The 17190-nt window shown below is 39.0% G+C and overlaps 1 protein-coding gene across 5 annotated transcripts in view; it reads left to right on the forward strand.

Annotated features, from left to right (window-relative positions):
• Positions 1-17190, forward strand: part of LOC135500681 (corticotropin-releasing factor receptor 2-like) — a 64880-nt gene that overhangs the window by 1870 nt on the left and 45820 nt on the right. For 4 of the 5 annotated variants that reach the window (XR_010449500.1, XR_010449502.1, XM_064792290.1 and 1 more), the window contains exon 2: positions 2319-2890. Coding sequence is in view for 2 of the 5 variants with exons in the window: in XM_064792290.1 (XP_064648360.1) it covers positions 2680-2890 (211 nt within the window). In the remaining 3 variants the exon portion in view is untranslated. Of the gene's footprint in view, positions 1-126; positions 148-2318; positions 2891-17190 lie in introns of those variants that run through there. The other variant, XR_010449501.1, reaches the window with a different exon arrangement.

Here is a 17190-nt window from a genome sequence, read left to right on the forward strand (position 1 = left end):
TGTCTTATCAGTCCCAGGTGATCAACTTCAATCATTACTACCAAGCTGCGGTTTTCCCATCACCGGGTTGATCTTAATCTAAGGGATGCTCTGATGTTTGCCCTGATACAACGTGACACTGAGGGCCACTGATCGATATTCACCTGGGTAAGCTTTAAGAGTCAGGGTTTCCAAAGAAAGGACGCTTGCCGAGTTTGTTGTTGAGTGGCTCATAGTTCTTAGAAGTTCATCAGCTGGCCTTGGAATACTGTGAAATTTTGCGACTCTTTCATTCGTTGATTCGCGAAATGTTCTGGCAAAAATAAGGTGTTTTAGATTCATATTTTGCCTGTCTACAATCTTTTCTACAATTGTAAGAAAAGATTCGGCAAATCCATGTGCTTTGCTTAATACTGTCAGATAGAGAGATAGGTATATCTCTAAATAAAACCAAGCTATTTAGTGCAATTTGATATAGATTGTAAGGACCTATGGAGTTCGATTGATGATGAGGACACTTTATAACTGAGCCTTAGAACATCAAACCTTAAAGCTGAAATGCATGCATAAAAACCCTAACGGCCAAATTAGAAAACACAAACACCCCAATGCACTTGAAACATGATAGACACCTTGCGACTGGTCTCACTTGACTGCAAAATGAAAAAAATTAAAAAATATTCCTCGAGCTGGTTCGAACTCGGAACCCTCGCCACTTGATCCGTACCGTCTTACCCACTTTGCCATGAAGCCGTTGTTGTAAATGAACATATTTTGCGGATTTTTTTTTCACGTACAAGCTTGACAGAATGGCGTCTTTTGTGCAATCTGTACCATATTCAGTTTCAAAGTGGCCTTAAAAATTTGCCAATTTACAATACTGGCAAAGTGAATTCATAAGATACATAATCAGGAAATGAACGTGACACCCTAAGATGATTATGGGAGCACGCAGCTATTTTTCGAGTGTTAAAGATGCAAAACAATTTCCCGCTTTGCTTGTATTGAAACCATGCGTGCATTGAGGAACGGTCTGATGAGGTGGCAATAGTCGCGAGAGGTCGCAATGGCCACGTATAAAAATTTAGTACGACATATGAACTGACACTCATATCTGTGCTCTGTTGGTGAATACGGTAGCGCCACTGCGGCCTGCTGGTAGTCTGTCTGACGGAGTTCGAAACATGGCTGACCGGTCGTTTGAAAAAAGGTGGACGAGCGTTGCCGTTAGGGTGTTTATGCATGCGTGTCAGCTTTAACCAAATCCTCTTCGAACACCTTATCTTATTGCGATCAAGTGATTCCGACATATGACTTCGATCATGGCCTGAGGTGCCTAGCGGGATGGCAAGGCTTGTCAACTCACATCAATGGAGGATATCAAAGTAACCCAACGTTAATATCGACATCAGGGCTAGATAATGATGACTTGGCATCCCAAAGTTTGACTCGGTTAACGTCGGGCTGCTACTGGCTAAGGTATCGATCGATTATGGATCGATAATGGTCCATTGCGATTGTTACGGCTTTCATATCAGACACTTCCCAGGTTATCTTTAATTGAGATCATTTTCAGTTTAGTTTACATCGACATGTTCAATCGTTTAAAGAATATTGAGATTCAAATCTTAGTTAGATGATAACTAAGAATCTGAAACGATTCATGGAACGAATGTAGATGTATATGTGTCAACTAAGAATCATAAAACAACCTTACCTGGGTTTTCGATCTAGGTCAGAGTAAAGATGCACAAACGTCAACTGAGCCTTTCTCTGCTCCTCAGCATTCTTTGAAGAATGGCTAAGTAATTGATTCACATTCCTTTGAATATTGGCTTTTGTAAACAACAAACAGATCTTTTAACGAAAACGAATGCCAAAGTATAAGGTCTGTCAGTAATATCTCGAGTCCTGCCAAATTCATTTGCAGGACAATCTTAAATCTGCTTTACATAGCGGTAAAAGGTATCGGGGAAATCAAAATTTGATAAAAAAAAGAAATATCTTCATACACGAGTCAGCTTCGTCGTGGCGCTGGTTACAAAAACTTTCTGATTAAATCTTTCATTCAGAAATCTGTTAAAAAGTAAAAGTAATGCACAAGGCATCTCAGATGGTTATGCAGCTACTGAAGTTGTCAAAGATGAATAATTTATCAAGTACCTCCGCTATGTTTACGAGATAGAAATTTGCTAGTGTCATAATCAATAAACAAGGTTAACCCACCAACGCAATGAATCGAGTATTCTAGCTTAAGGCCGTTATCAGTTTGTAATGTGAATATTACTTTTTAATAATATGCCTTAATATATTTCTAATCGGTGTGTTATTCATTTCAGGTGATGTGGCATTGAAATTGAATGAAACTGCTTCAAGTGCGAGACAAAGCTGGAACCTGTTGGCTGAAATAAATCGTTTTAAGTCAAGAAACTATTAACGAAAAAGACCTTAAATTAGTTCTTTACTGCTGTATTTATCAAGCCTGGCACAGTTTCAACTTCTTTTAAATAGGCAATTATCAAAATTGCCCAGTTGCATGACGAAATTTATTTTAGTAAGCTTACACATCAAGCCGTTGTCAAGTCAATACATGTATTATGAGAAAGTTAAACGTGGATACAGTTTGACACGTTTTGATTGAAACTTCAGTAAAAATAGGACACTTATTCAAATTTGGATAACACGTGGCTTCCGTACAAGATGTCGGATATGAACATGAATTACGAACAGTACGAGCAGGATGAAGAACAAGACGTGGTTTTCAATGGATTATCGGAAGAAGAAATAGTCTTATTAAAACAAAAATATTCTGGATTAAAGGATGAGCAATATCACTTCCTCACCAATGAGGTAACTAAGGAGGAAGGGTGGAAATGTTACTACGATTATTGGACACAGCCACAGCCTACAGGTAGGAGGATACCAATAATGTTATCGTCGTTTTCTTTTCAGTTCAATATTTGCTATCTTAATTGTGTCACAAACAAGAGGATAAGTTGGCCTGAGGTGTGCTGCGATTGGCGTCTTCTGCTAAGAAACAAATATACTAGCCGTGGGTAATATATTATGAAATGAAAAGAGAGTTGCATTTGTAATAATCAAACACTTCACAAAATTGGCCCATAAAAAGAAATATGATCTACATGGGACGCAACAATCTCATTTGAAATGACTCTCGCATTGCATTAATGGTGCTGTTAAGAATAAAATCGCATTTTGGAACCAGCTGTTCAGTTGTGACTTATGCCAGATGTTAGGTTGTCTCAAAAGACCGATCTTGCATCATATGGCGAGGTGGGGATCTGTGATACGAACTGGAGAATGGAATGGCCAGAAAGCAAGCCGTGTAACAGAGTGCTGCTTCATACAACTGCGCAGCAGATCGAAATGCTGTTTGTCGAAAAGCTTTATGACACCACGAAAGTTAAATTCGGCGCACATTGGCCAGCTTTCAAAATAATTTCTTCATTATTTCAAACTGATGTTCATTGGTCTGGTTGAAACGAGATCCGCGTTAACGAGATGAGAAATTGGAATGAATTTACACAAAGAGTGCATTATCGTGATTGGTGGTTTTTCATCTTTATTTCGGTCCTTAAGGATTAATCCTTCACAGACTGTTGCTAAGCATAAAACTAGAATGTGCTCCTTCTGGAACTATTGCCGTCAAGTTTGCCTCGCATTTGCACATTTGGAATGGGATCGATACATGCTCGTAACGTACACGCTTTTGCGTCGTCTTGTATTATCAAATTGCACGCAAGCAATGTTGCACTTCGCTGCATACTGGTCTCACATGAACTAACGTTTCTATCCGCATGGAATATACGTCAAATAAGCTTAGGTATCTGAAATTCAAATTTGGCTCACAAAACTGACAAATCGTTCGTTTTGATGATATCTTTATTAAGGTTGTAATTTGCATCTAAATAGCCTTATTTTGAGGATTTTTTGAGATATAACTACACATGTGATCAGGCTCGACAAGCTGCAATACGTTTACAGCATTCCCATAAATCAGTCGTTCCTGGACAGCCTTCTTTAAACTCTCTTCCCACCAGGGAACTATGACTGGATATGCTTGAATTCCAACTAAAACTTGGTCTCTTAAACAACAACAAAAAGATATTTCCGCCTAAATAAATGGACGACATGGCCTGCAAACATCCATTATTAAAGAGAGACCTTCTTTAAATGAAATAAGCCACGAACCACATCTTGCTTCTTGCCAGGGACAGAAAGAAATATCCTGAATAAAACATGACGGGAATGTTACTGTTGACAGCTTGTTACGATAACTTGGACATATTACTTCCTGCGTCCCAGAGGGCGAGGAAAATGTTTTTTTATCAGATTTGAAAAATTGTTTGGACATGATTTAGTTAAATACGAAAACATGCCTGTGGACATTAAAAGACAAGGGGGTTTTCAAAATGAGCAATCGTCAGCCGTTTTAGAAATATCGACAGTTTTGGATTTCATATGAAATTAACATCGTGCAAAGAGAACGATGGGTAAGGGTGAACTCGACAGGAAATACTGGTGTGAAGGGTGGGCAATCCATTAGAGAGCGACGGAGTTGGGAGTGCTGACATCTAAACGTTTTTATGGTGCTACATCTGACCGAATCTGTTAATAGTTTAACGTCAGGTATACCATTCTACATCCATCGATCAATGAATTGCTGCAGCATTTCCAAGTAGACTTGATGCTGATCTGATGTGAAGTCCAGTCATGTTGGAATTGATCCGATAGTGGTCTTATCCGGAGGAAACACGACGATGATTGCCAAGTCTTTGTGTCGCCACAATCTTAACACGTAATCTGGGAATTACCATTTTCTTATAGTGGCTTTACTTAACGTGATTTTGACTCAAAAGAATTTCATGGGATAATTTATAGGCATTCTACAGAAGCAATTTACATTTCAAAGATTAAGTGGAATGTTTTTTACTGCCGCTTGATAATCATTTTTTTCAATAATTATGCAATGGCTAGGATCGTGCACAAATCGAGAGAGCTTTTTAAAAAATGATCTGATATACAGCTAGATTGACAGATCGTGCGTGTCGGCCGTTTCGAGAAATCTTAAAACGAAACAATAGGACCAACTGGTCACTTGTAAAATAACGAAGATAGCATAGTGTGGGAGAAGATGGTTTGAAATCTTAGCATATCATTGTTATGAATCTATAACTTCAATTTCCCTTTTGTGCAAAATACAAAACCAACTTCTTCATGACCATGGCAGTAAAAACCAACATATCCATGACCATGGCAGTACAAAGCCAACTTCTTCATGACCATGGTAGTAAAAGCCAACTTCTTCATGACCATGATAGTACAAAGCCAACTTCTTCATGACCATGGTAGTACAAAGCCAACTTCTTTATGACCATGGTAGTACAAAGCCAACTTCTTCATGACCATGGCAGTACAAAGCCAACTTCTTCATGACCATGGTAGTACAAAGCCAACTTCTTCTTGACCATGGTAGTACAAAGCCAACTTCTTCATGACCATGGTAGTACAAAGCCAACTTCTTCATGACCATGGTAGTACAAAGCCAACTTCTTCATGACCATGGTAGTACAAAGCCAACTTCTTCATGACCATGGCAGTACAAAGCCAACTTCTTCATGACCATGGTAGTACAAAGCCAACTTCTTCATGACCATGGTAGTACAAAGCCAACTTCTTCATGACCATGGCAGTACAAAGCCAACTTCTTCATGACCATGGCAGTGCAAAACAACACGACTTCAACCGATCCATACGCATACTGCTATTATTGCTCAAATCACATATTCAGCCCAGGACTAACTGCTACAGATTCTCTCATCAATGATTGATATTGGTGGATTAACTCCGATATTTATCGCCCATATTTCTTGATTGAATGGCCATGCGGCCTTGTCGGTTCAAGTGCATGACTAGCCAGGCATCTTGGTACTTTATTGCCCAACCCTTGATGCCTGAGTCCGCTTAAGGACCATCAACGTATCTGCCCTTTGAGTATGACTTGTTCGTTCTTGATACAAAACGTTACAAACGAAAAAATTAACTGCGTGTTAGCCCACACACAAAAATATAGGTTGCAGGAATCTTTTGGTCTTAGTCCCATAATATGTTTTTTTGATCATAATGTATTCAAACACATAATAATATATAGTATATTAGACGTACGATGTAGTATCAGTTGTTTCAGCCTTTTAAAACGACGAGATATGCGAGTTCATCATCATTATTACATTTGTTGTGGATGTATCGGTAAATAAAGTAAAAACAAGTCAATACTCTATCACCCAACGCAAAGCTTTCCTAAGTATTTAACTCATCGAAGGCTATAATACATCTCGCTAGAGGTAAGTCAGTGGAAAGGTACCGTGGTGTGTTTACACAAAATCACCAGGCTGTAGCTTCAGTTATTTATGAGATTTTGTTGGTTTTAAGTTAACCCGTTAAAACCGGTGCGCAAGTAATTTTAGTCTAACAGGGAACATGTTCTACCCGATTAATAAATGAATGATTAATGGTGCATGGCTACAGAGTCCAAGTGTCTTAGTGAATTTTAAGCACATGTAGCACCATTTGTAATTTGGCCAACACAGGCTCAAAAATTGATGTGCAGTTCAAACGAGATTAACTGATCACAGTAAATGTTATTTTCGCTTACACTAGGTTGCAGGTCCTGCCTTTCTGCCTAAATCAATCTAAATGCACTGTTTAAATTTTCCGGTAACGCGGGTTCCTTGGCAGATCCTCTCATGCTCGCCACTTCCAATAACCTTTTCACCATTTATTATACGGACAGGTTATTTCCAATCGTCCAGTCGAGCGAGCATTGCCGAGCGATACCATGTCTTGAGAATTATTGTTGGTTTTCTAAAAATTTTGTGATGCAATTTATGGTTTGCAGAACACTGTAGGCCGTAGTCAAGCGTTATGGAATTCAATTTATTGTCCGCAGGGTGTAATATCGGGTCGGGTGGCCATATCGACAAACGTGGGTTAGTAATTCAGTCTCGACTATTTTTTACAATGATAGTAAGATTTGGATACAGCAAATTTCGCCTAGAAATATTATTTTTAGTCTAAACTGCAGATGTGCACAAAAGCAGTGGAAGAACCCTAAGGATAACTTTCACTTTCACTAATTGTTCCTGAAAGCTATGCAGATGGAACCCTAAGATAACTTTCCCACTTCACTTAGTGTTCCTTATAACAATGTAGAGGATACCCTATAGGTAACAATCTCACTTCACTAATAGTTCCAGACCTATCTTTATCATATTAGTGAAAGATATCTCTGAGGGAGATCGTGGCCAATCGAATAATGTTGATCGCGATTCTACAAGCAGGCCAAGAGAAGAAAAGACGCTGCTCGAGGCATAGTCTTGGTTCGAAAACTAATATCTGGTCTTGTTTTTGTTCTTATTCCTGCAGCGGTGTGGGCACGACCAATCTTTCTCGATTCAGTTGCTTCTCGATCAAATAATGGCGCCAGAATATCGAGCATGGGGCTTACTGTAAAAAATCCTCATCTGTTCTTCTTATATGATCATGTTTTCATACTAAATCACCAAAGATCTGACACGAACCTTATGTCGTTGTTTAGCTGTCGGCGGCATGGTTATTAGCCAGGTACATCTGGGATCTAATGAATTGTAGTCATCAGTGGCTTTCAATCCTTCCGTTTTGTGTGCTGTCTCATGTCAACCAGATGTACGGTGTCCATCCCACGTACCCAACTCATCCAAGAGTGATCCGAATGAGAGTGCTGGCAAATCGAAAATGAATTTTCTTAAAACTTGAAAGAAATATGTTCAAAGCCATCCTTCTGATATTTGTCTGCCATCGCGTGTCAGTGTTATTCATTACATTTGCCAGGTTCTTCCGTGTCTGTCTAGCTCCATAACATCACCTGAAGTGCTCTAAATGAGAGAACAAATAAAACTAAAAGGTTTTCATTTAACCTATGGAGCTTCTTTCCCGGGTCGAAAATCTAGGTAAGATCTTATAAGATTCATAGTTGAGACCATTTTCAGTTTAATTTAGTGTACATTCGTATGATTCTTAGTTGAGATCTTAACCAAGAACCTTACAAGAATCATACAACTAATGAACCTGCACATATGAACTGGAAACAGATAAAGATCTAAAAGGGTTCTAGCAAATCCTTCGTAATCTATCCATGCTGCTGTTAATCAATTTATAAATGATAGGAAATGGCACAGCATGCCCACCAACCCCACCAACTCAATATAAAAATATTTTTGAGACTTCATCCTTAAAATGGATAATTCTGCCTGCAAATTCTTCTGGATTTGACTGGCGTCGTGTAGCTGTCTTTTCGTGCGGCTCAAAATCAGTTGAAGTAGGTAGTAATGGATTATCAATATTAGCTCAGTTGCTGGAGTGCTGGTCTAAGTGATATCCCATTGCATAACGAGTTCACAGTTAGTTCACAATCAGAATGTCAATTTCAATCTGAACCTTTGGAACGACTTTCAGCTTTTAAGAGACTTCTTGAAGGGATAGCAATATCAAGTTATCCAAATGTCGTTCCAAATTGTTGTTGTTGAATGCTGGACAATGTCACGTCTAACGCCCTCAATGGCCAATCTACTGATCATCTTATCAGTTGGTGAACTATTTGTCTAAGTGATTCGGCAAGCAGGAAGAGTTCAGAGTAAGTTCAGGTTCAAAGTGTCAACTTCAAAGTGTCTGAACTTTCATCTGATGAACTTGTGCAGATGATTTAGTTCAAAAATTACCTGAATAATCGTCCGGAAAGTTCCTCGCTACAAGATTTCCTAGCTTCTCCTTTAAGTGAGACAGTTAAAAAACGCAAACAATTAAAGGCCATTTCTTGCAGAATCATAGTCAATAAAAAAGGACTTTTCCGCCTATTCAAAAAAACATTACAACCCGCTTCCCCTCCCACAGGTCATTAACAAATTCTGCTTCCGATACTCAAAATTCATGAGCCGAGATTCTAGTTGATTACTTCATATTTTTTCCCTGTCTGCCAGTTATGTAGTACCTCTCATTTCCTCTTTTATCAATACTCGATTAGTTAGAACCTTGGCTAATGAATGTATAAGAAATAAGACATCGGAGAAAGTTATGGAACTATTTCCTGGTGTAATAATGATGAATACTACTATATTTTTCCTCTAAACCGTTAGTTGGGGAGTGCATTTGCGATGAGTGCATTTGCAATTTGTTATTTTGTACGCTGCTTCAGGTGCTACTTTGACAATTTCAGAGAGAGAGAGAGGGAGAGAGATTGAGATCGAAATTGTCATTTCAGTACATAACATACCAGACGTGAAATATGTATGAACGATTAAAAGAGAAATCTTAGCTTGTTTCCTCTATTTATCAAGGGTTATTAAGGTACCGTCGTTTCCAGTTAACTACACAAATATCCTTGCAATCAAATAACCATTCCTTCACTTAAACAATGTCACACATCAACACATCATATGTACGCGTATTTCCAGCTATACGTGATTTTACAAATAACAGCTGTCCAGCAATTGGTCTGATTTGCGGATGGGATTATTTGGGCGCATGTTTCTGCTTTGTCATGTTGCTCACGGACCTCAAGGATTCGCCGTCAGGGCAATTCACCATTCCTCGACTACGATTTGGTCATGCTACTCATGGACCCTAACCGTAACCGCATACTATAAATAGATACATCCGTGGCTTTTGCCTGCGTCTGGTCATCACATCTGAGATTATTGACAATGGCATATTAACGGCATGTCAGGATGATATATTGGCAATTAAGCATGTGGCGGCTTCTGACCTCCAGGAATGTGGCCGTGTCCTCAATCAGTACACTATCTGGGTCCGAACCAATCACCAGGCGTGAAATAATTCTCAGAATAAGCTAAAGCATAACCAGCTGGAACAAATCAGTTTTCTTCGTCTCTTGTAACCGAAAAGGCTGTGAAGAACATTGAGTACTAGACTGGTGTTGTTGCCCCTTCCAATTAACCCCCCTATTTCCAAACATACGCTAAACTTAAGATTTCCAAATGTGATTAAATTGTTAGTGATACACAGATAAGTAAGACTTTGGTGTATTTCCATTTTTCCATTATAAATAACTTGCAACCACCTTACATTTCTGAGCAACTAAAGGGGCAAAATAATGGAAAAGACAATGAGGGTTCATTGATACGACCCGTTCCAGTGTGTGCGCGCTGAAGACATTAGTACATGTACTGGTATGTAGAATAAACTAATTGATGCACATGTACTGTGAAATCATTTTAACATATTTGTAATGATTTTGTGTATTTTGAGGAGTTTTAATTTCTATTGACATGTTTACGATGCGCTTTTTTAGACTACAAGATCTCCTGGTTGTGTCTTCAAATCAACAATATATTTTCACGATTTCTTTTTTCACGAATCCATATTATTCGCGCAATCCATAAAAAAAGTGGGTTACAACGTTCACTACCGCTACTACTGATTGCCATGTCAGACCCTCTTATCATAGGTGGTGGCAAGACGCCTGGCGTAAATGCGGACAAATCTCAAATAGCTTAAAGATTCGTGCAGCCGATGTAACGCGACAAGATATTGACATCCCTTGCATCCAATCATCATCACCAGTATCATATGATGCTGTCAGATGCTGGAAAGATACAAACTTGTCACTTTAGACAGTTTAGTATGATGTATTGGCAATTAGGGAAGGGGAACAGAACGATATCTCGTCTGATCGATGGCTGCATCGTAATTGATGCGGTAAGCTTCTGTGGACCGTTGGTATCTCAGTGCGATCGAGGTGAACTTGACACATTTGATTGATATCGTTCTCGAGTGACGGTCATTCATCAATATATTGATAGGTTATCACCTCAGGAGAATATCAACCGTTTTGAACAAGTAAATTTATTCTATATCTATTTTCCTTAATTTTGAACACGACATTTTTTTTCTTATTCTACATGTACTGCTACAGAGCTCATGTCCGCCCTGTATACAGGAAGACATTAAACGCAACGTGCCGATATCTTATTGTCTAAACTTGTTCGCAACAAATGGACATCCCGCTGCTTGCAGCTTTACGACTAAGACTATTGTTGATAATGGTCCATATGGGATTTGCAACGGCTGTTTTAGTCATATCCTCCAAGGCACGAAGATATACATAGCATAGTAATTCCATGTGCTGGTAATGTTATGGAACTACATGACTTGTACAGATATGATTCTCTCAGAGGAAAAGGAAGGATGGCGTATTCAAATCACTCGTCAAATTCATGGTGATAATTTGTTGTTGTTGTTGCTATGGTTGCCGCAGTACATATAGTTTTAAGCGCTGATACTGGTTAATTACATGCACTGATCATGATTATGAAGTTATCACAGTTAATAAAAGGGCAAATGAATAACATTGCAACATGAGGTTAGCGTTTTCTATGGTCCATTGACTTACTACCAATTAATGGGCGTAATTGAAATAGTGGAGAATAGCCAAATGACTATATCGACGAAGATGATACAAAAGGCTAATACGAGATGTTGATTCTGTTGCAGCAGTTATACAATGCTAGCTACCAATAAACAATGATCATGTCCGATAAGGGGTGGACATCACTAACCATAATGCAAAAATAGCGTGAGTGCTCCCAACAAACACAGTGTTATTTATACAAGAGTTACAGTTGAGCAAAATAAATGGACCGAGTATTTGACATCAGTAGTTGCAAAATAGGTTTGGGCACCGCATTGAAATTGCTATTAAATCGGTGTATTCTTGAGTTGTCGATGATAAATGAAGGCATTTTACGATAAACAATTAATTTCATGTTGATATCATCAATATAAGACTAATTTGCAAATAGCATAGATTACCCGAAAGCCTGCAATCAATAATAGTTAATAATAACTACCATACTGCACATTAGGTTGCAATCAATCTTGGAAAATCTTCAAATTGTCTCCTAGAACAAACTGATGTTACTTTTTTGCAATCCCAGCAAAAAAACTCTTACGTGTTTTGCCATAAGAAGAATTGTTAACTAGTTTGAAGAAGTCTTGACAAGAAACAATTGCATCATTTAGTGAAAATAAAACAGTTTGAATAAGTATGCTCCTTGCTTACTTTACCTCCACTTTCTGGGTATTTATAAATGAGAGGTACTTATGCTTTTTTTGTCTCACCCGTTTGACAATTTCAATATCTACTGGCTCTTATTACAAGCATAGTGTTTAGAGGAAGTCACATCTCCATGTCTGTGTCACCAAATATGTATAGAAAGTCAAGTTTTATTGCTTTAATAATCGCCTAAAGCGAGGTTTTATTATGGAATCCGGATTTAATTTAACAATCAATAGAGTTGAGACCAGGTGTGCTTTGATGTTTTGTGTGTCACTTGAGCAGATAATAGGTTTGAGACTCAGAAAGCTATCATAGTAAAAGGCTTATGATGTTTACATGCGCGTTTCGTCTAGTTTAAAAGTTGCACTGCACTTGACAGGTCTGAAAAGAAAACACTTCGTAAGTCGTAGCGTTACTTTGAAGATATTTTACAGAGATAACTATATAGTTAGGGCACTTTGTATGCGTCGAAGAAAAAAAAAACTACAGAGTGACATCACCGAAAAAGCTTTTTTGTGAAACATCCTGTTTGCAAACGGTTTTACTTTTCACGAAAATCGTGGACTTATAAAAACGTATTAAAAAACTTTCCAGAATTGCAAAAATAAAGACGAGATGATATTTTAAGAGTTTACAGTACTTATGAATAATTGACGATCGAAACATTATGCACTGCCTCGAGCAAAATTTATCGGAGAACCATTAAACTACTGGTTCTGCTGTTACCTGAAATATGGATTGCATGACCTGTATTAACGGTCGATTGCAATCTAAGAATGATGATTTTATTGCAATAGAATACGATTAACAGCCACCGGCAATCAAACAGTTTAACAGAAATGGATTTTTATTTCAAAATCACTATCGGGAGAAATGGCTAGATGGTGTATCAAACTTACTTCAATTGCATGAAGATGTATTTTCAGTCATCATAAGTAGTCGAGAGATACGCCCTGGATGGGGGCTTCCAGCAGGTTTCTCAACCTTTGCAACTGCCTTCCCCCCGGCCATTTTTACCCATCAAGAGTTAAAAAATTCACGACCTAATCTGCAGGTTTAGGAGGGAATGAGATAACGTGGCAAACGCGACCAGAGACCTTGGTGCCTATCGGCTGACTAACAGGCATGTGAGATCCTTCGAGTTGTTCCTTTTTTTAACGATACATAATCACTTCGCCAGAAGCGCAATTCATGGGAGAGGTATATAAAACCAGTAATTTTTATACCATTTTGAAATATAATGTGCATTTCCAGTTTTAACTTTGTCGATTAAAATCAGAGAACGCCAATTTGTTTTCATGCTATGAGATGACATGCAAATCCCCCGGGCATTTATCCACGCACAGAAATAAAACTTCTCGCGCAGTTTAAATTGAAGTATGACTGGATTTTGCGATAAAGCTAATGTAACGTACTTCACTACTTGGTTGTAATTTTCAGTGTTTTTATTTTACCATGGACATCTGGGTTAAAAAGTGTCTTTTCAATCATGTCAATAGGGAGACATAGACATAAACTAGGTGTCAAATGTTGTGTTTTAAGCTTTCCCCAAACAAAATGAGACAAAAAAGTCAGATTCGAAAACACAAGTTGGCCAAAATCCATAGCACATTGAAGAACTGCCAAAAGGCCCTGAGCAACAATATCGAGAACACATTTTGAAATATTGGTAAAAAAAACCACCACTATCTGGAATTAATAATTTATCAATCAATGCCTTTGACATTTAATTCATTTGGTTTAAACCGCTTAGAATGTGATTCTGACACACAAATAAGCCTCCGCCCACACCACCACTACTCAGCCGCTGTGATGACTGCATTAGTCGATGTTGAAGTTAATGCGGAAGGGGAACATATATGGAAAAGCAAACAGTTACTTTATAGGCCCAACTCTACGTCTTGTTAATTGCTTCACCTTTTTATTTCACAATGTCGGTTTCATTGCTTATCATCAATTCCTGATCGTGGTAGTTCTCAGTGGGCTATTATTGAAATACTCTGTTGATGATAATTCCACATCGCGAGGGAATGTAATATTGACGTCGCATGCCTCATATCGTTTCATGAATAATTTTTTTCTTCGTTTTCTATTGATGATGCTATCAATTCTGTCTGGCCTGCCGTTCATAATGAGGTCGGAAATAGCTTCTTGATCAGTTTGATTGGCATCAAGTCAATACGGAAGGCCCCCTATGTACTTTATGGTAACAGCGGGATCAGCTAGTGGTCCCATTACTGGTGTGAACCTACTGATTGCGGACAAGTAAAATTGACAACATTTTAACCGTGTAGCATGTTGGCTCTAGTCCTCTCCTAACCTCACCACTATCCACCAGGAGATTGTTTTCAGTACAGTGACATAGAAACTGCACTTAGTACTCTATCAATTATATCGATTTAAAACTATTAGATGAAGAGAGTGCACATGGCGGATACCAGACAGCAGAGAGTGTCGCAGTCTTTTCTTTATGAACTTCTTGCTGTGAGACACGTCGCTGAAAATGGTTACCTTACGAAGTAACACTCCCTCCGACAACGCCTTTCGATTTACCCGCAGCTGGGGTCCCCATTGCCGTCATCAAACTACTAATTACGCCAATAAGTCCTACCGACAACCTCAGCTGTTTCGCTGTCTTCCACAATGCAACCTCATCACTGCTTGGAGCACGCTTATTATTGAAGAGTAGGAGTCACCTTCGCCTCAGATCAATTTTATGTTATTTCCTCAATAGTGTATTGGTTTCCAGGCCAAATAATCGATGAATCAATCAGTATTCAATATAATGTCGATTATTTTGAGATTATCGGTTAAGAATAGGCGTTTGATAGATAAGATTGGTCACGCGAGGCAGGGAATGTACTGACTAATCAGGATTACTAGTATATGTATACATGTATAGTAAATTGTCTTGTGCCGTACCTACAAAGAAGGATCACAGCTAACAAAGGTGGATCCTCTACATGTCCGATGCACACGATTGGCACTGTACACTGTAACTGACGTCATCAGACCTTAAAAGTCCAGCACGCCACATATCCCACCCTTCAAAATCGCGACGATGTCACCTTCACGATTTCGGATATCTTGGAACCAATGACATTGATGACACTCTCAGTCACTTGACGTTCGTATATGTCTAGGATCTTACCCACACTTCTATCCTTCGAACTTGTGGGCACATATCGCCTCTTTAATCAGAACCATTAGAAATGCACATCATTAACAATGCATTAAGAGATAAACGATGCCAGATTTAGAGGCTTTGTGTTGATAATTGGTGTCGAGGGAGCTTCCTCCCTTGATCTATGTTGACCAGAAGTACGTAAGGCCTTTCGAGTCCAGCATATTTTTTCATTTCATTTTATTCACGAGGTTCCTGTAACGTCGTTGCTAAGTAATCACTATGCCTTTTAAAGGCATTGTGATTACATATACATACATTACCAATGAAAGTCCTTATACATTTTGTACATACGATGTGAGGTCACGAGTATATCACAGGTAATGTCACTCACTGTTCACTGAGTTTGCGTGACATGAAGATCCAAGCAGCCGGCTACAGACGATTTACGATGTCACATTTCACCCGCACGCGTGACAAGTGAAACATGAAGTTAAGTCGTGAACATTTGCGTGAATGGTTCAATTTCGATTTGATTGACAAATTTTGGGATAAATTTTGCAATACATGAATATTCCATCACCTTTCAAATATTGCCTCAGATGCTGAGCTGTTTCACTCAGACTTATTTGTCCGAATGATTGACCGGGGTAAAATGAAACCACTTTACGTTAAGCCTGTTGGCTGCTCGCTCTAAGCCCGGAGTGTTTTCCAAGGGATTACAGTCCAACTCTGCTCCAGAATAGTACCAGTCAATTGCTTGGTGGAGAGGGGCATTGTAGGATCGTCAACTTGGGTTAGAAGTCACCAACGACAGCATCCGAAAAGTATTATCAGCATTATAGCATTTTGCAATCTAAAAGCTATGGACAATGAATAAACAAACTGATCCAGCAGTATTGTTGTTGAACTGATATCCTTGGTGAAGATCAATAGCTTCCAGGCAGAAGGCGTTTACCACAATTTGCCGTAACGGTTCTAGATATAGCCCTTTGAAACCTGATAGAATTATACAGAGTATGGAGTAAACTATTGAATGCATAGACAAAAGGTCAGACTTTAAAGAAGAAACAGCATCCATCGCTTTGATGCATTGCGTCGACGTGGGCGAATGACGGATGCTGGGTTATCGTACGTACTGAGCTAGACACGCCAGATATGAGGGGGCCATGGACCAAACTATTGTCCTTTAGTTAAGAAATACGATCTCACGGATCGGTTCAAAATCAGGTGAAAGATTTTGCGGTCTTATTATTCTACCATACAAAGCTTGACAAGGCTTTTACATTGTGAAGTTCTTAAGTGCGCGGAGGTGTACAGGTTTAAAGCACATCCTGTATATCCTGATGTGAGGACCAAACCTGGGGACATGGGCCAGTCTTTCCACCAGCGTGTTCAACTTGACTGTCCCCGAACCCCCCCCCCCCCCCCCCCCCCTGGGCTTGAATATCAGCGTTGATTTATAAAATAACTGATAATAGTCACCTTGACTATGTTGTTGTCCAACCCGTGGCAGATCGATTGATATAATAATAACGATAGCTATCTTCAATTAAGAAGCGGAAATTTGGTCCAGGCAGACAACGGAGTCTTGACGGTAAAACAGGATTTTGTGGAAAGGTCAGGCAGCGATGATTTATTTTAGTTACTGAAATACGCAGTCATGCGGACGAGGTTTATTCTCGAGGTTGGTTGGTCCACAGGACTGCGATATTGTAAAGCATTGGGGGGGGGGGGGGGGGGTATATCAATCTAATTGCCTATTCTATAAGCAAAACAAGGTTTTTAATCAAACCAAATAGACGTGATTCCATGGGGGGTAAGCTGGAGTTGTCCGAATTATTATGAATTCACGCCAGGTTAGTCCAGTCTCTTTTCTCGGGCCAGTGCTATTTCTCAGGTCTATTGGATTCGACAGTACAGTGGTCAAGACAAATATCTATCAAATATTCAT

The sequence above is a fragment of the Lineus longissimus genome, chromosome 16 (assembly GCF_910592395.1).
Source record: "Lineus longissimus chromosome 16, tnLinLong1.2, whole genome shotgun sequence".
NCBI classification, from domain to species: domain Eukaryota; kingdom Metazoa; phylum Nemertea; class Pilidiophora; order Heteronemertea; family Lineidae; genus Lineus; species Lineus longissimus.